This window comes from Urocitellus parryii, chromosome 4, assembly GCF_045843805.1.
Source record: "Urocitellus parryii isolate mUroPar1 chromosome 4, mUroPar1.hap1, whole genome shotgun sequence".
Classification (NCBI taxonomy): Eukaryota; Metazoa; Chordata; class Mammalia; order Rodentia; family Sciuridae; genus Urocitellus; species Urocitellus parryii.
Window position 1 is genome coordinate 100,967,176 of NC_135534.1, and position 19,016 is coordinate 100,986,191.

At 49.0% G+C, this 19,016-nt stretch overlaps 1 protein-coding gene across 3 annotated transcripts in view; it reads left to right on the plus strand.

Annotated features, from left to right (window-relative positions):
* Nucleotides 1–19,016, plus strand: part of Zbtb16 (zinc finger and BTB domain containing 16) — a 180,198-nt gene that overhangs the window by 2,448 nt on the left and 158,734 nt on the right. For all 3 annotated transcript variants that reach the window (XM_026392553.2, XM_026392557.2, XM_026392556.2), the window contains exon 2: nucleotides 910–2,267. In XM_026392553.2, coding sequence (XP_026248338.1) covers nucleotides 1,000–2,267 — 1,268 coding nt within the window. In that variant the 5' untranslated portion in view covers nucleotides 910–999. The remainder of the gene's footprint in view (nucleotides 1–909; nucleotides 2,268–19,016) is intronic.

The window sequence follows — 19,016 nt, forward strand, 5'->3', positions numbered from 1 at the left end:
CATCTCATGTAACTGTGTGCAGGTGTATTAACACTCTCCCTCTGGCTGCTACAGACACATATGCAAGATTTTGGATTACATATATGATGGCTTTGAGGCACCTGTGGATAGGAGTGACCCTATTTAACACATATATGTTAAATATATATATATATATATATATATATATTATATATAAACTATATATATGTTAACATAAATATATGTTAACTATATATATATGGCCCTAATTAACATATATATATGCTCCTGTTACTGCCTAATGAAGGGGTCAGGGCATGTTAGTCTTTGCTCCCCCCTGATTAGAGTGGAAGGACAGGGGCTTAGGAAGGCCCTGACTGATGGAGAGAGAATAGGCCTGGGGAGGAGAGCTCATTGCCCATAGATTTCTGTGGGCCACAATTGCAGTCTGCTGGCCCCACCTGGATTTGAATTTTCAGTGAGATGAAGTTTGAAAAACTTTGTTTTGATGGTGAACTTTGCTGTACAGGGGGTTGAGAGTGAAGTTGAGTTTTTAAGTTGACTAAAGGAAGGGATTAAAGTCTTCTTAATTTTAAACAGGTGCTTGCTTGGGCATCTCCTTATGAATGTTGGCTTTGCATGGGAAATTCCTACTCTTAGACTTGAAGAATGCTCAGGACTTACTATCATTTTCATTTTATTTCACCTAATGATGTCCTGGAGCAGCAAATTAGGCATATGCTGTGGCAGAACCTTCTCTTTACTCTCATCATCTCTGAGATTTCAAGGCAGATTTATAGATTTCTAGGAAGCTCCTTCCATTAAATCTCTAAGATTTGCTGGGAGCTTGGCAGGATGGGGGCACATTGTAGTGTTGAGTTCTTACTCTTAGGGACACTTACAAATCAGCTGTTGATTCTCTCATCTCTTTTGTCTCTTGTTCTCCAGCCCTCTCCATTGGCCCAGGAAGCCCATCCTGCCCCACCACGCAGAGCACAGAAGGAAAGAGAGCCTCATGCCTGAACCGAGGGGAGCACCATGGATCTGACAAAGATGGGCATGATCCAGCTGCAGAACCCCAGCCACCCCACGGGGCTGCTATGCAAGGCCAACCAGATGCGACTGGCTGGGACTTTGTGCGATGTGGTCATCATGGTGGACAGCCAGGAGTTCCATGCCCACCGGACAGTGCTGGCTTGCACCAGCAAGATGTTTGAGATCCTCTTCCACCGCAACAGCCAGCACTATACTCTGGATTTCCTCTCCCCAAAGACCTTCCAGCAGATTCTGGAGTATGCGTACACGGCCACGCTGCAGGCCAAGGCAGAGGACCTGGATGATCTGTTGTATGCAGCTGAGATCCTGGAGATCGAATACCTGGAGGAGCAGTGCCTGAAGATCCTGGAGACCATCCAGGCCTCAGATGACAATGACACAGAGGCCACCATGGCTGACGGCGGGGCCGAGGAAGAAGAGGACCGCAAGGCTCGGTACCTCAAGAACATCTTCATCTCGAAGCATTCCAGCGAGGAGAGTGGGTATGCCAGTGTGGCTGGACAGAGCCTCCCTGGGCCCATGGTGGACCAGAGCCCTTCGGTCTCCACCTCATTTGGTCTTTCAGCTATGAGTCCCACCAAAGCTGCAGTGGATAGTTTGATGACCATAGGACAGTCTCTCCTGCAGGGGACTCTTCAGCAACCTGCAGGGCCTGAGGAATCGATGCTGGCTGGGGGCGGGCGGCACCCTGGGGTGGCTGAAGTAAAGACAGAGATGATGCAGGTGGATGAGGTACCTGGTCAGGAAAGCCCTGGGGCAGCTGAGTCCAGCATCTCAGGAGGGATGGGGGACAAAGTTGAAGAAAGAGGCAAAGAGGGGCCCGGGACACCCACTAGAAGCAGTGTCATTACCAGTGCTAGGGAACTGCACTATGGGCGAGAGGAGAGTGCTGAGCAGCTGCCACCTCCCGCTGAGGCTGGTCAGGTCCCCCCTGGACGACAGGAACCCCCAGCACCCGCTGCAGAGAAACACCTGGGCATCTACTCTGTGTTGCCCAACCACAAGGCTGATGCCGTGTTGAGCATGCCGTCTTCGGTGACCTCTGGCCTCCACGTGCAGCCTGCCCTGGCCGTCTCCATGGACTTCAGCACCTATGGGGGCCTGCTGCCCCAGGGCTTCATCCAGAGGGAGCTGTTCAGCAAGCTGGGTGAGCTGGCTGTGGGCATGAAGTCAGAGAGCCGGCCCCTCGGGGAGCAGTGCAGCGTGTGTGGGGTAGAGCTTCCTGACAACGAAGCTGTGGAGCAGCACAGGTAGGCCCTGCCCCTGTCCTGCACCTGCAGCTGGACTTCCGGCCCTGACACCCTCCCTCCATATCCTGGCTGTTCCCAAGCCTGGGGGACTGGTTCCCCTCTCTTCCTTGCCAAAGAATACCTCCTTCAGTGTCCTGGGGGGCGGATATTTCAGATGGTGGTGAGGGAAAATGGTTTTTTTCCAGACTCTTCCCTCTTTTTGCTTTGGGGTTCCTGTTTCATTTTTCTGTTGCTTGGCCTATACTTGTTTCCCTGGAGTAACTGATAAAGTGGAAGGAAAGAGAGGAAGAAGTGGGTTTCTGAGGGTCTCTCATGACCCAAATCTGGCAATAGGAATAGTCTCGGGTTCTAAATGGCCTTCCTGGTAAACAGTCCCCTCAATACTCCCATCCCTTGCTCATTCTCTGTTCTTGTGAACACATTCAGGGGGAAAGGATGGGAATAAGAGTCTTGGTCTTGCAGCCTGTGGTCTCACCCTTGCTCACATTGAACTAAATGCTACTCTGATCTATTATGGGCTTCCTCAGGCTGCCCTTTGCTTCTCTGTGAAATAACCTTTCTTCGAGTTCATGACATGCTTGTTCAGTGTCACTTCCTTTACCTGAAATTTCATTTTTGTTACAATAGCCCCTTGAGGTAGGTAATTTTTTTTTTTTTTTTTTACATAGGAAGTTGCTAAGACTCAGGAAAAAAGTCCCTTTTCCAGGGTCACATAGCTAGTAAGAGGCAGAGCTGGATTCAAATTCAGGTTTTAATCTCCTCCTACTTTGCTGCCTTTTGGAGTCGTCTGGGCTGGAAGAGGACCAAGGCTACAGAACGGAGGGTCCTGACAATTGCTCTTCAGAAGTGGAGTAAATGACAGAGGGAATAAGTAGCAGGTTTGGTTTTTTTCCTGTTTCTGTCATAAAACGTAGGCCTGCCATTTTGCCGTCTTGTCTCTGAGCCTGATGAATGGTGTCCACACATCCAGCTGTCAGTGATAACGTTTCCCTTTGGCCTGCTTTTGCTTGATCTTGGGTGGGTTTTCTGCTTTGGCTCCCACTCTCCCTCACCCCCATATCTGTGTGCTGGTTTAGGTGTGGGGGATGTGAGGGGGTGGATGGAGGCATCTGGAAGCGATCTCATCACCCTTAGCCGCAGCACGCTCCCGTGATGCCTGATTGGCAGCTCTGAGACTTACCTTGTGGAAAGTTGTCACTGAGCTAAAAGTAGCCGATATTTTTCCGGTGGGTGCGAAAAATAACTGCCACGAATGTGTGTCTGTCTTCTTGATGCTTATGCCTCTCAGAAATAGACTGAGGTCATATTTGTTTTTGCTCAAACTTTCCTAAAGAGGAAACCCCCTCCCCAAACTTGACCAGATAGGTCTATCATCTCCGGATGTGAATTATTTCAGCTATGTGCTATGAGAAATGGGGCATGGTGGAAAGTAACTTTTTCCTGGTTCTCATCAAGTCCAGGTTGTTTTTTTTCTACCCAAGAAGGCCATAGAGGACATCATTCACTCTCTGTTCGAGTTGCAGGTTCTCCTTCAGTGGGACCCTCCACCATGTTATCTCTAAAGAGCCTGGGTGGTGTAATCCTCTGTGTCTAGTGGTGAGAGTTATTTAAATTTTTGGAACTTTGCTTTACTCACTTTCTAAAATGCCGATGGTCCTCAGAGTTGGTGCTGAATTAATGAAGTAAAACCTAGAAATCACTAGAGTTGTAACTGACATACAGTTGCTATGAAGGTGAAGAACTGACCCTCTGTCTCCCATCTGATTTATTTATTTTTGGGTACTGGAGATTGAACTCAGGGGTACTCGACCACTGAGCCACATCCCCAGCCTTATTTTTTTTTGTATTTTATTTAGTGACAGAGTCTCACTGAGTTGCTTAGCACCTTGTTTTTGCTGAGGCTGGCTTTGAACTCACAATCCTTCTGCCTCAGCTTCCTGAGCCACTGGGAGTACAGGTGTGCACCACCACACCTGGCCTCCATCTTATTTTGGCCTTGCCTCTGCACCATCCTCATGGGCTCAGTTCTAGTGTGTAGTATCTGCAGCACCGCCTTGTACTGGGCTGTGTCATCTGTGTGGTGCACAGAGATGTCCCTGTCCTCATGAGCTTGCTATGGTGAGGCAACATCCTGGAATCCTGGGCATCATGCTGAGAGCTGCTGACAGGAAGAAGGTGCTTTTGACTGAGGATGGAAAGTCAGCCACTGCAGCCTGAGAAGCTGGACCTGGGGCAGCACCGTGGATGGAAAGGTCTGGGGGTCTGAAGAAATGCAGGTGGGGAGACTTGACTTTAAAGTCAAAGTCCCCAATAGATGCACTTTGTGGGAAGTTGTTTTCTCTCCCTCACCTGCAAAGTGCCAGGATTAATGTGCTACTTCCTTGTTTCCTACTCTTCTCTGCCTTAGCCACTCCCCACAACCTATCAGCAGGATGAAAAATGTTCTAATGGGAAAAAAAGTCATCAACGTTACCAGTACAAACAAAAAGGCAAGGAAAAAAAATCAGTGGGTGATTTTGATGCCAACGAAACTGTGGAATTGGCTGGAAATATAACAAAGATGACATTGCTTCAGGGTTTATTTTATTTTAAGCCAATAGTGTTGGTACCCAGCAGTTATGCTTACTTTGCAGAGGGAGAAAGGGCAGAGTGCTGGGAATTAGGCAGGAAGTGGGATTGGTTATGGAATCCCATACATAGGTTTTCCCTTGCTTGACCCCAAGCTGGTGTGGAGTGAGAGGGGACCTATTGACTGGACAGATGGGTGGAATGAAACTTAGCAAAGTTATGTATCATGCAGCCTGAGGTTGATGGCAAGATGTAAAAGCAGTGTCCAGTGTAGTCACAGATGGATGGGAAGAACCGAGGACCACTTGGGGCTTACTAACTTAACGGAACCAGAAGGAAGCCAGACAGAAGATCTGATTCTCCAGACAGGTGAAGGAGATGCTCTGGACCCCTGAATCTACCCTGGTGGGCCCACATTACAGCGGATAGTGCCTGCAGGAGGAAGGGCCATATCAGTTTTCTGCAAGACAGGACTTTCCCCATTTAGGCTCGGTTTCTTTTCTTGTTCTCACTTTGAAAGTGAGAATGGAGCAGTTCTGCATGTGGGCTCGTGTGGCTACGGTCTAGGGCCCAGCACAACTGGGCCCAGGTGCACTCTTGTTCTTAGCATTATGCTCATGAGGGCTAAGATCACAGGGAACAGCACAGTTGACTTAAGTGAGAATACAGTCCTCATTTGTGGCCCTCAGTTGCCCTAGGCTCATAGCATACACCATGGATTTAATGGGTTTCTAGATCTAATGCTTCAGAATCAATGGGGTCTGGATCTTTACGGGAGCCTTTGGCTCTTACAGAGACAAGCCCTCAGATGAGCAACAGGGTGCATCCTGCACAGCGGAGCAGGAACCCTGGCCTAGTTCTTGTGGGAATGCTGAGGAACCACAGAAATGGGCTCAGCCAGCTCCCTGGACCATGTGTCAGCCCTTCTCACAGGCTTCTTGTGGCTGGCCAAGGGTGCTCATGTGCCTGAGATGTCAAGAGTTCTGCCTGGCCCCCAGCCTTAGTCTCTTTCAGATGACCAGATGCTCTGTTTTCAGTGGTGGACTCATGTGTAGAGCCAACCACCATTGACCTTGGTTTAGGCCACATTTGGGAGGTTAGCAGTAACTCAGAACTCTTTAAAGGTTGTACCATTTTGATTTTTATTTATTTCTATGTGGTGCTGAGAATGGAACCCTGTGCTTCACACATGCTAGGCAAGCACTCCACTACTGAGCTTCGACCCCAGCCCACATCCCCCTTTTTTTTGTACTGGGGATTGAACCCACGGGCATTTTACCACTGAGCTATATGCCCTTCCTTTTTATTTTTAAATTTCGAGATTATGTTTCACAAAGTTGCTTAGAATCTAGCTAAGTTGCTGAGGCTGGCCTCGAACATGCAATCCACCTGCCTCATCCTCCAGAGTTGCTGGGATTACAGGTGTGCATCACTGAGCCCAACTTTTGGTTCCCTTTCATGGTTCTGCCAGGAACCTCTGATGTCATCCCAAATTCTGTTTGGAGCAAGCAGTGCTGTGGAATAATGATAGCAACAGCAACAATATTAATAATGCCCTTATCGTGGTAGCACTTTGTTCTTTGCACAGCACCTTTAATGACTTTATCTCTCCTAACCTCACAGCCTGCCCTAAGGGGGTTATAAGGCCTTAATCTCAGTTCTGTGATTATGAAGTCTGAAAAGCTGTGAAAGCTAAAAGGTTTTGTGTAAGTTTGCAGCAAACTCATTTAGTAGCAAAACCTGATCAGAACTGATGTGAGGCTATATTTATCCCGCTTATTTTGAATATTCATATGTTTTGCTGCAAAAATATTAATGTGTTTGATTACAGAGTGCTGCCCTAGACTCTCCTGGAGCTGTTAAACACAGAGGCACCAGAATGCCTTTCTAAAATCTGAACAAATCTGGTTTTGGATAAGGGATGGATAAGGGTTTTGGATAAGGGATGATGGACCGTTTGGGGCTCGAATTTATAGATAGGGAAAATGATATTTGGAGCAAGCAAGTGACTTGCCCATGGTCACACAACTATAAATGGATAGAGCTGGGCACTCTGCTTGCCTCCTAGTTCACAGTCCTGGACACTCTACTGCAGACCATATAAGAACATGGACATTGCTATTCTGGGTCAGATCCATCTGACCTAATCTTTGGTTGCCAACACCATCCCTAAGATACCACCGTTGGAGCTTGCAGCCATCTTCCTTGACGTCAATTCTAAAGGTCAGGTGTATATTAGCTTCTCTTAGTAGCTATTTATGGATGCTCTGTCATTCACAGATTTGCCCAAATCGTTTTTGAATCCATTTATGTTTCCAGGAAGTATCCTTTTGGGGGGTGATGAATGACTTAAGTTTGTAGCTTCCTGGGCTCCTGGAACCTGGTCTTTTGGAGAGCTCTTTGGTTGTGAGGCTCGTAAGATGGCAGAGGTCCCGTAGTGGGGTGCCCAGCTGTGGTGGAGGCCAGGGATCTAGACTTAGCTCGGCATTTTTTTTTCAGTTTTATCACAGTGGTCAATTCCTCTTCCACCCTGAGCTTTGTTTTCTTCCTTTGTAAAACCTAGGTGCTTGGATGAGCTCTTTATTTATTTATTTTTTTAACCTCTCATGTACCTACCCACTTACACCTGCATGAAGCCCTTTTGGTTAATTGCATTCTGCTTGGTTTTGGTGTCTGGATTGACTGGTTAGCCCAGCCAAGATGGGGGTGAGTTTGATTTTATTCTGTCTGCTCGACTTCGTTTTTGAATACTTTAACCTGCTTAGGGTTACTGAGCCATCTGGAATCTAGACTGAACTCTTGGAACTTTTGAAGATGATTTCTTTTATTTCATTTCCAATAGAGGAAAGTTGCCTACTCTTTCATCTCAGTGAGAAGTCCCCTTATAATTTGCTGTCACTATTGAATGGAGCCGCTAATTGCTGGGGTGGCGGGGGATGGGGCAGCTGGAGTTTAGCAACACTTTTCCTCCTATGTGTTCTAGGAAAACTATTATGAATCTTAAAAATGTCATTATCCTAAACTGTTAAAATCAAATTCCATTTGGAGCTCTTTGATTTCTTGCTAATTCAGGGGAAACACATTTCCAACCACTTTAATTTTTTTTTTATTAATGACTTTAAAACAAGTTCAACTGAAAGCCCAAGAATAAGACTTAAGAGCCTTGCTAAATGAATACAGGTGTGCCTTTGTCGAGTTCCTGAATTTTCCATGATAACTGAAGGTTTTCTCAGGTTCCGGTTCGGCTGTATTAGGTGAAAGGGCTGACTCTTTGGCAGTTATTTTGATAGAAAGAAAAAAAAATTGCCATTTGTTGCCCTTGTACCTCCAAATTCATGTTTTATACAAACATGGTGTTGTGCATTTTGATTGTCTGGGTCAGAATCCTGAGTTCACTACTTACCAACTGTGGGGACTGTAGTTATGTTACTTAAGCTCTCTGTGCCTGTTTGCTCATTTGTAAAATAGAGATAATGACAGAACCTACTCATGGGGTTGTCATGAGGATCAATCAGTAAATATTTGTCCCGGGCATGGAGTGGTGTGTGTGCTCCATGGCTGTTTGTTGTATTCCCATTGCTGCTATGAAGTGGGTCGTGCTAGAAGTTCAGGCCAAAAGATGGGTTCATGTTGCTCCAGACCCTTCTTTCCCCGGAGGCTGTTCTTCTGCATAGGGTGCCAGTCCATTCAGTGCTATTAAACTGCTGCCTCGGGCACTGCATGTTTGGGACAGAGACAGGGCGCACCTGCACCTTCCCTGGGAAGTGGATCTCTTGTACTGTGGTGGCCAGGGTACTCTTTGTCCCATTGACCTGAGGCCTGGTGAGTCATCCAGTCCTGGTTTAAATTTAGCTGGGCAGTGCTCCACCACGGTCAGGTCCAAATGCAGCTCACCCATGCAGTGTCCTGTTGTCCATGCACGTGGCCAGGCATGCAAATCACTGTGACAGAAGAGGGAGGGCCTCAGATACCACCTTACTGAGGGGGGTCTGGGGTTGGGGGTGGTGCTGGGTGGTCTAGAGCTCCTTCCCTTGGGACACTTTAGAGTGGGATCCGCAGCACCGTTTCCAGTGCTTCACCTACAGGGCTCTATGCTAAGTGCGTTCCCAATCAGGGTCTCCTTCAGCCCTCTAGCTGCTCTGTAAGGGGGAGTGTAAGTCTTACATCCCTGATGGGCCAAGCAAAGCCAGAGAGGTCAGAGTCCATGGTAAAGAAGGGAAGGTGCCAGATTGGTGTCCAAGTGTTCTGGCTCCATGCTCCTTGCAGCTGGGTGACCAGGACTGGCCTCCTGGGTTTGGTGAGGATGCTGCTTGCAGCAAAGGGTTCAGGTCATTGGGGGCCCAGGCCACATAGGTCCTAGGAGTGAGTAGTGTGTCATCTCTAACTAACACAGAGACCAACTTCTAGGGATAGAAGGCTTTTATGCTGACGTGAGAAACAGAAAAAGGGAGAGAAAAAGAAACCCATTTACAAAAATAAAAATCCCATGCTGTTAATTTCGTGCCAGCATAATCAGAAATTCCCCTTTCTACTGTTTCCCCTTAAAAGCCCCGCTGTCCTTATTATGCTGGCTCAGTCTGGAAAAACTATGGCTGGGTTTTGCCTACGTGGGGCTTATCGCTGCAGCTGCGAGGAGGGGATCCGGTACTTTATTGTCAGCATGGAAACTTTGGCTAAAGACTCAGAAAAACCTGCTTCATTCTGAATCCCCAGTTCCCTTCGCACCCTGTCCTCAGACCTGATTTTCTTCAGTGTGAACAGATTGCGTTCAGTGTTGCAGTAGGAAAGATGCAAGTTAGGCAAGAGAAAGAACTTCCTGAAACAGTAAGGTATTACTGAGGACATTACCAGAACACTCAATCACAGGCAGTTTGATGAAGAGGAAAAATTCTGGGCCACTTGAAATGTTTGTTTTCAAGTTGTCCCATCTTTAGGTCCATTTATAGCCCCCAGAAATAAGAAGTAAAGATACACAGATGTGCACAGAAACCACCTGCCCCCTGGGCATGCTAAAAGAAGACGAGCACGCCATCACACCATCATCATCTCTGATAGACTTGGGCTTGAATGCTGGTGCCACGGTGTGACTTTGGGGAAGTGACAGCTCCGAGACGTCACACCCTCTGTGAAGTGAGGTTACCCCTGCCTCTTGATGGCTTTCTCAAACATATTGAAGAGATCACTTGTAACTGGGAGCTCACAGCGGGGACTCAAACGTGAGGCGGCCTCCCTGCCTCCTGCTTCCCTGTGACCCCAGCCTGACAAGGGAGCCACGGAGCCCCCTGCCACCCTCGCCCACGTCGCTCTCTAAGTGGATTAGCTGAGCGTTGTGATCTTAATGCCATTAGGGCTGTTGGCACGCTCTCCTTGCCCTAGTGAGAAGCAGATGTGGCCGAGCGTAATGGCCCTCAGGGTGATCCATCAGGCCTGGAGTGTGGGGGGAAACATTATTAGTGTTAATTTGGGGGAGTCTTTTATGGGAGCTGGGGGAAATGTGGAGGGATTGTTGGGAATTTATGTATTTAAGCCATTCGGCAGGTTAGGTGCTTCAGGGGTCTAGAGGACTAAGCCCCACTCCCCCACCACCCATTTCTTTAAAGAAGGCCCCTCCCCAACCCCCGAGCCCTGGCCTGATTGCTTCCAGAGTTGGAGCGACAACTTAGCAGGCTCTTGTTTCTTGCCGATGTACCTTATTAGTAGCACCTGGCATCATAACCCACTAATGGGAACCAGCGCTCTCCTCCTGCGTGGCCAGTGACAAGTAGCCCTGTCAGCCGGAGCTCGCCGTGCGAGGAAGTTCTTATTAGCTTTATGGTCGGGAGAACTTGTCCTGTTCAGGAAATGAATGTTGCCGCTAAAGGTCCTCGGCCCTGACCCTGGCGGCATAACCTGTGCGGGCCGGGGAGACCCCGCGCAGGATGCTTGGGATTTCAGCCCCTCTCTGGTTCTTGTCATATGTAAAGAAGGAATCATTGTGGTATGTTGCAGCCTTGAACTTTTGATTTATGCTCTGAGGGTAACTTAACTGTTTCCATGCCTGGATGGCTGTGCGGTGACAGCAGGGAGCGAGAGGGAGGGGAACCAGCGGGAAGGAGAGACCCCACATGCCAACAGGGGCTGTTAGGGGGCCCTGGGGGAGCTTCTCTCTCCCTCTCATCTGAATTTCCTATGGTTGCTGGCTGCAGAGTGGTAAGAGGCCGGAGGCTTTGTGTGGAACAGAACCTGGGTTTGGATTGACCCATCTCTTAGAAGCTGTGTGACCGGGACGTGTTGCCTAACCACCCTGCTTCCTCCTCTGTGAGATGAAGTTAGTGCCATCAGTTCTCCCTGGTGGGGTACTGCTATGTCGGTTGGTGTGTTGGGCCCCACATATGGCCTTGGATTGTAGATTTGAAGGCATGTGCAAACTTCTTTCATTTTTCCTCAATGTAAAATCAAGTTTTAAAAAAATCACAAAGAAGCATAACGCATTTTTCCTTTTCCTGTCGTAGCCCCTAATCCTTAAAGAAAGGGTACTTCAGTTGCCCCCCCTTTCCCTCCCACGAGTAATGTTTCTAAAAGTAATTTTTGCAGAGAACAGCAGTGTCTGACCTCATTCTTGAGGGAAACTTCTGCCTCACTCTTTTTTAGAAAAGATGTTTGTGAGTTGTCTGGCAAATGGATGCGTTACTTCTGCTGCTGTGGCTGCGGCTGCCGTTTTAAAGGCCCCTGGTGACAAAGGAGTGAACTGCACTTCTGGGGGAACACACCCCAGAGTCTGGCCCAGAAAAGAGGAGCCGGTGGGAAAAGGGGCTGGAGATGGTGCCTCCTCAGGAGCTTTGAAACAAACCCGTCCATCTGTCTCTGGCGTTTATGGCACCATTGACAGCAGTTCGCAGAAAAATAAGAATCAGTTCTTATCTGATTGCAATGTTGGGTGCAAGGAGAAAGGACAGGAATAGGTAGCAAGTCAAGGCAGTGGGACTTGGGGATTTGGAGAAAGGGACACTGGCACGCGTGCAGGCGCGCGCGCGCACACACACACACACACACACACACACCCCTAGGAGGCAGATTCTCATCTTCTTTTAGGCTTGTCCTAAAACTATGCACATCTCAAACAAAAAGTTGTTCTTGCCCGGATTAGAGCAGGTGAAAGCTGCTTCGAAGGCTTTCATCTCATAGGGATTGGAAATGCTCAATGCAAAAGTTAAATCGTGACAGTTGTCCCCTAAATGATCTGCTAATTTAAGGATCTGCTAACATTTGTGAGTCTACCTCCCTACATCCCCCCACCCCCGCCCCCTTGGCAGAAGGGATAAAGATGGTACCTAAAAACAATATGAAGTGGCTGCTAAATTGAGGGACTCTAAAAACGCTTTTCTTTCCTTGAAGTTCAGTGCGGAAAACCAGACCCGACTTGTAAGAGATGCAGACCTGTGTAGGGCCTGTGCGCCCGGCCCTTCTCCTCTATTTCCAGCACGATGGTTGTCAGTGACCCCTCACCCCCCCTACCCCATTCATAATTATCCACTATTTTACTTTCTGTATCCTGATGTCTATAAGAGTGGTTTTTGTTGTTTTGAACGGAGTAGCTGCTAAATATTCCCCAGCAGCCAAATTCAATGGCTAGGGCTGGGGCTAGAGCTGGGGCTGGGGGTGGGTGCAGAAAAGGCCAAACTTTGGCATCCCCCCTATTGCAAAAGTGAAAAATATTTCTGTTTGCAGTTAATTTTAGTGGCAAGCAGATCATGTTAACTGGATGTAATTGCTTCCAGATATGGCCGAGGGTTTTGTGTGTTGAGATGAAGGGTCTGGTAAGTGCTTACTTCCTGTGTAAATTAGCCTATTCCATTCAGTCTTTCATTCTGGCCAGCCTGGATTCTGTCATTCTCCCATTTTCCCCCTCCCCAGCCTGCAGCCTGGTGTGAGAAGCAGCTTGCTCTGTCCCTCTGAGTGCAATTCTTTTGTCCCTTAGAGCCACTGGCCTCTTGGTTCTTGATGTGAGTTTGGCCTTAGAATAATGAGAAGGGTTTGAAAAGATGCCACCTGGACCCCAGGCTGCTGTCCGCCTCTGTCTCTGCAAAGGCAGATCCTCAGAGCATCTCCTGGTCACATCGCTGCATTTCAGAATCCCAAACGCCTGGTTTTCTATGGATTTTTTTTTTCTCCTGCCGCCCTCTGACCCCTGCACCCACCTTGGAGAACACTTCTCTCTCTTGGTTAGTCCTTCACCTCCTTAACCCGAACAAAGCACATTCCAGTGGTTGTGAAGTCTTAGAAAAACGGAATGGCAGTTGGGAGGAGGTGAAGCTCTGGCCACAGTGAGGGCTTGTGTTCCTCCCACATGAAGATACTACTCTTCTTTGCAAAGCAGGCTGGACCAACACTGCCCCTCCCTACCAGGAGAGGAGGAGAAAACCCACCCAGAGAATCTTCCCCAGGTCCCCCCAGGTTTCCGGGGCTGGAATTGAGGAAAAGTGTTAAGATTCATGTTCTCCTAAAATCTTGCTATTGTGCTGTGGCCAGTCCCACATTCTTAATACTATTTGCATAAGAGGTTGCTGTTTATCTTCCTGTATCAGCTCTGCTGATAACCCCGTGGTCTGCTGAACAATCTATGAGGAGAAGATGACTTGATAAGTGCCAGCTTTTCCAATGTGCAAAGATAAACTGTTGGGGTCAGGGTGAGGGGCGGCTTGTTAGGAAGGAGGGGCCAGGTGGGAGATGGGACCCTGTTCAGATGAGGGCGGAGATGAGTGGAAGAAAACAGGTATCTTGTCAAATCCGCCAGCTGCGTGTATCACACGGCTGATCGGCTTCCTGCGCCCACCTCCTCTTCTGCTCTTCATGTGGACAGCAGCGTCCCTGAGAACATGGCACTGAGTGGGCCGCCTCTACCCACATTCACACCAGAGGGTGCGGCGCGGGCGATCTTGGCTTCTTGGGTTCCTGTCTTTTTCTCCCTCAACCCTCCTAACCCTCCCGGTTCGCTAGTGACTCTTAAGTGCTTGTTAAAATGGTAAATCTGAGCTCTCTCTTGGTTTTTTTTTTTTTTTTTTGGACTTTTCCTACCTGCCCTGAATTTGCCGCTTCTTCTGAAAGAGGCTAGGTGAAGAGAAAACTTCTGACCCCATCACCTAGTCAATAAGCTGTCTGAGAATCAAACAAAAGAGTTTGGACTGGCTGCTAAAGCCAGGCACCCAACTGATAGCTTTGTTTTGATGTCCTTGCACTGTTTGCCAACCACAGAGTGTGCTATTTAGAGCAGGGGGTATCCACCGGGGCAGAATTACCGGGAAGTTGAAACAGCGCGCAAAGTCCAGGAGATGCTGAAGATAGCGAGATACCGCCCAGGAATTGGGGGTGGGGGTGGGGTGGGAGCCTCACTCAAGAAACAGACTTTGTGAGAGGAGGTAGTAGCAAGGCTGTTTTCTAGGGACGGGGTGGAGTGACATCCAGGGAGGCATGCTGGACGGAGACCCAGGCTTAGAATTTACTGTCTGTGTGTCTTGGGCAAGTCTTTTAGCCTCTCTGAACTCCATTCCTTTTTCTCTAAAAAAACAATCACCTTGTCCGTGGTCATGAAGATACAATATGTGTACCCGTGCACAGAGCAGTGACGGTACTGAGTACATGGGAACGATGAGAGAGGCTCATACAAACCTGCTGTTTTACCTTGGGAAGAAACTGTGAAAAGAATCAGAGAAATCTTTTGTTTGGGGCACTGTTAAATTGATGACAGAGTGAACCTTGTGGGTACTATCATCAGTAGTGAAATAATAGGTGAACACTTTAAGCACATTGTGACCACAAAGATCCCCATTTGCAAAGTGCTGCTGCTGTTGTAAAGAAGCCACTTATCTGCAAAGGGTCCCTTCATCTCAGGATGCTGCTGTGCCTGAGGAGTTCTGGAAACGGCCTTTTGGGATCCCTTCCAAAGCCTGCACCGCATTCCTTTGCTTTGTCTTTTGGGAGGGTAGATTTGACTTTGGGAAATGGCCAAAATAATTCAGTGACAAATCTAGTGAATTTGGTAAAGGATAAGCAGAAGGCAGGTTCTGGAAGGACGGGGCTTGTCGGCTCAGCCCTGGGGTGAGCATTTACCTTGCTCCTTCATGGGAGGTGGACAAGGCCCAGGCTGTGATTTATACCTGCTGCTGCTGGAATCCTGTGAGGAGCCACCAGGATTACCTGGGCCTGGGGAAGCCTCCTCTTATTTAGCTGTAATGTTTCTGCATTTGTGGTTTTGTGTCTTGGGAGTTCTGGCTTTGGGGTTTTTTTTTTTGAAAAAAACCCAAACAACTTGAACCACCAATGTCTGGGGCTTGAAAGAATGGATTGGGCTTTGACTCTGGTATCCCAAGAGAGCAGCAAGGGAGGCACAGTGGTCTGAGTTTGAATCTTGACTCTACCTTTTGGAAGGCTCCAGAAGGTGAGGGAGCTCCTGTGTTCAAATCCTTGCCGGGCACCTGGCACAGACTCGGTGCCTATCAGTTCCTTCTCCTGACAGCCTTACCTGCCCCGAGCCCTGGGGCCGGGTAGGCGGATGTTTGCCTTTCCTCTCCATTGGAGCATCACTGGTCTGTCAGGCGAGCAGAGATTCACCTTAGGACAATCTGCTGGGCCTGGCTGTGTTGTGACCTGCTGTGCGGGGGCCTGTGCTCAGCCTCTCTCTCTCTCTGCATTATTTATAGTAAACCATATTAGAACAGAGTGTTAAAGAGGAAGGATGAGTCATCCCCATTGAAACCATTGATGACATAAATAAAAGCAAAATGCTTACTATGTGGTTTGCACAGCATTTAAGGCCAGGTTGTGCTAATTTGAATGCTCCAAAGTGGATCTGTGAAAGTGTACATGGGTGGGGAAAAATTCAGGTTTAACCAGAGGGAAGCTGTTCATTGCAAATCCCTATCAGTATCTGCTCTCGCCTTTCATTTATTTCAGACTCCTGTTCGTGTCATGCTCTCCATCCTTGCTAACAGAGGCACTGGCTTATTTCTCAGCTAGTGTTTATGTGTTTTTGGAGGATAAGGACTGGTACCCAGGGGCATCCATGCCCTTCTCTCTCCATCCTTCTTCTCGCCATCTCAGGCTCTTGTGGCTCTTCCCAGTTTGGCAGGTATGGGTGTGGGTGCCCAAGGTGACCTGGAATGTGGACTGCTCAAGCTGACAGGGCCCTTCAAGTCTTTCATCTGAAAACACTCATTCAATAGGGAATGACTGGTGGTCTGGAGAGGTTATGCAGTTGCATAGCAAGCTAGTGGCAAAGCCAGAATTAGAACCCTGATCTCAGTCCCAACCTGTGGAACGCCCTCTTCACCATCCTGCCCGTGCGTGACTGCTAGGTCTGCTCCTCACTCCCCCAAGGAGGCGTCTAGAACAGCAGTTGCAGATCTTTGAGGGCTGCCGGGGTTGTTCTGGCGTGACGGCTTGCCTTTGGGGGCCCTCATTAACCCCTCTGCCGTCAGTCTGAGCAGACGAATGCACATGGAATCTTCAAGATTTACGGGTAGTGGGCTTTGAGATACAAAGATTAATAAGACATGGGACTTACCCTTGAGGAGCTTCTAATTGAAACAGGGGAGTTAAAATACTTTCCATGGACGTTGATCACTTTGTGAAAGTGTGGAAGATGATGGGGAGTTAGGGTAGATGTACATTTAGGGGTGAAGTCTGGAATGACTGACTTTTTATCGTAAAGTTCTTTTTTGAATTCATGTGCAGGGCCCTGGGGCAGGTACAGGAATATGGTTGATGAGCAAGATGAGGCAGCCACCTTCATGGGACTTTCCAGCTGTGGCTAGTAATCCTCAGATCCTGGGTCCTGGCAGTTGTGATGGGTGCAAGGATCCTGGGGATAGCAGCATTTGCGGGGAATATTAAAGGCTAAGTAGGATTTGAAGAGGAGGACAGAAAGAAGGCCCTGGTCAGGGCTGGGGAGAGGGTGAGGAGTAACTCTCTTTGGCAGGACTCAGGGTGATTCGTGCTGTGGTGGTGGGCTGGGGCACGTGGAGGTGCCACAGATGCCAGGCCAGGTGTAGGGAAGGCGGTGTGGAGTTGTGGAGGGAACATGGGCCAGAAGCCTGGCAGGACTGTTTGCAGACCGTGTGATGGTGGCCATGAAGCACCGTGGACTGTGGTGTCCTGGTCCCTCCAGTGGGAGATCATATGGATTTCAGGGCCTGGGCTGTTCACACATGTAGTGTGCCTGGAACACTACAGTTGTTGGTCAGTGTCAGCTGTCGTTCAGTTTGGGACTTTATCCTGGGGCACTTGTGAGCCTCTGAAGGAGACAGTGACCAGAGCTCCACGCTGATCCTCATGCTGTAGACACAAGTCCAGCGGTCCCTCTCTGGCCCTCAGGAGCCCGTCTGAAAGGCGTTTAGAGGGTGATCATCAGGGAGAGACCCCTCCTGCAGCTCCATCTGGCACTCTGCCGAAATTCAAGGAACCAACCTGAAGTGACCCCTGCCTCCTCTCCGTGGTAGCCCCAGGGTTGGGACAAGGCACTGGGGAGAGGGACTTCAGCAAGCAGGATCAAAGGAAGTGGCGCTAGGAAGCTGCCTGCCGGACTGTTACCCGTCCCCTGGTTCTCTTTTAATAGAAACCTGGCGGCTGATGGAGGCTAACCGTCTGGGCTCCGCTCCTGCCGCCCTGATAGTGAGCGGAGACGGCTATCTCCCGTGGGCCAGTCTCGGCTGTGGTTGTCACACTGCGCAATGCCTGCAAACCGACAGAGGCACGGGGAGATAAGCCTGCGTTGTGTAACGAGGGGCGCGGGCTGTTTGCCCTCCCGGCGCTGCTGGCCCCTGGGTAACTGCTAACCTCAACGGAGGAGCCACTGGCTTGGCAGCACCGTTCCCGGCCCCTCGCTGGCTCCACCGAGGTCTTTTTGTGGTTGGATAAAGGAAGCTCATGTAGGCCGCCCACAGCGAAGTGGGCCCTGGGCGACAGGGTTTGGTTGTTTTGTTTTTCTCTTCTGTTTTTTTTTTTCCTTAAAGAGAAGCTGAAAGGGGGACAGACTTGCTTGGCATCTATACCCCTCACCCTAAAACAAAAGAAAACAAAGTTCCTACATGTAAGCTCAACTTGGACAGGTGATCTAGATGTCCCCCGGGCACCAGAGCCAGCTTTAAGAAGCCGCTGGGCTTGGAGAGAGGTGGAGCTGAGTCCTCTGACGGCCCTGGGCTGGTTCAGGGAGCGCTCTCTTGCATCTGCCCTCGCAGGGCAATCGCTGAATCCCAGCACGCACGCCCTGCCCTGCCCTGTGTGGGTGACAGCCCATGCCCTGCCTCTGCTGCTGCCTGTTCTGCTGTGACAGGAGACGGGCTGGAAGGGAAGTGGGTGGCCAGCCCCATTGTAAGGCTGGCGTGGGCTCCCCATCACCCAGCCATTCCTTGGATCCCCCAGCAGTCAGATGCTCCTGTTCCTTAGCAGCTCGGTCCATCTTTATGGTGTTCCCAGGGCTCCCCAGCTGTTCTGTCTGCTTTGGGGTTCACAGGAACCCTAGGCCACAGTCCTGGTGGTATTTGTAAGGTAGCTGCATATGTCATCTCTATTGAAGCAAGCGGTGTGTCCCATAAACCATGGTTTCCATCCCTTTCACCTGTCTCCCAACCCTCTCTTAGACCTGAGTTTATAGACTTTATATCAGCTTGATCTGATCACATCAGGGTGATTATATTCAGTGACCTAATCAGGTGACTTTGACCACTCTGTAGAAGAACCAGGCTTCTATGGTAGACTCTCAGGTTATTTCTCTTGTTCTGAGCTGATTACTCCCAGAGGCTGCAGTAATTTTTTTTCTTTTTCTCTCCCGCAGAGGAGGTAGGTGTGGTCTGTCCTTTACCATTTTGTGGTAAAATGGAATGGATGGTCACTTGAAGACTGGAGGTCACTTCATGCCAACTGAAGGGGTCTGGTTCAGGGATGGCCAGGGAAGGGAAGTGGTGATTTAAAAGATTCGGAGATGGTGACTCATATTGATTTTAGCTTATCTGACCCTTTAGCTAGAGGCTGCTCTTCCCTCAAAGTGTCCAACTTGACTGTAACTTAAAGCAACAGAGAAATGTGTATCATTCCTTTCCTTGCATTAATTAGGGCTGAGAAATTCATTATTTAGAGGGATAAGAGATGCTGAGAAGGGAGGCTATTGAACTTATGTAGAGATCTGTGGCCTTCAGTGTGACTCCCAGG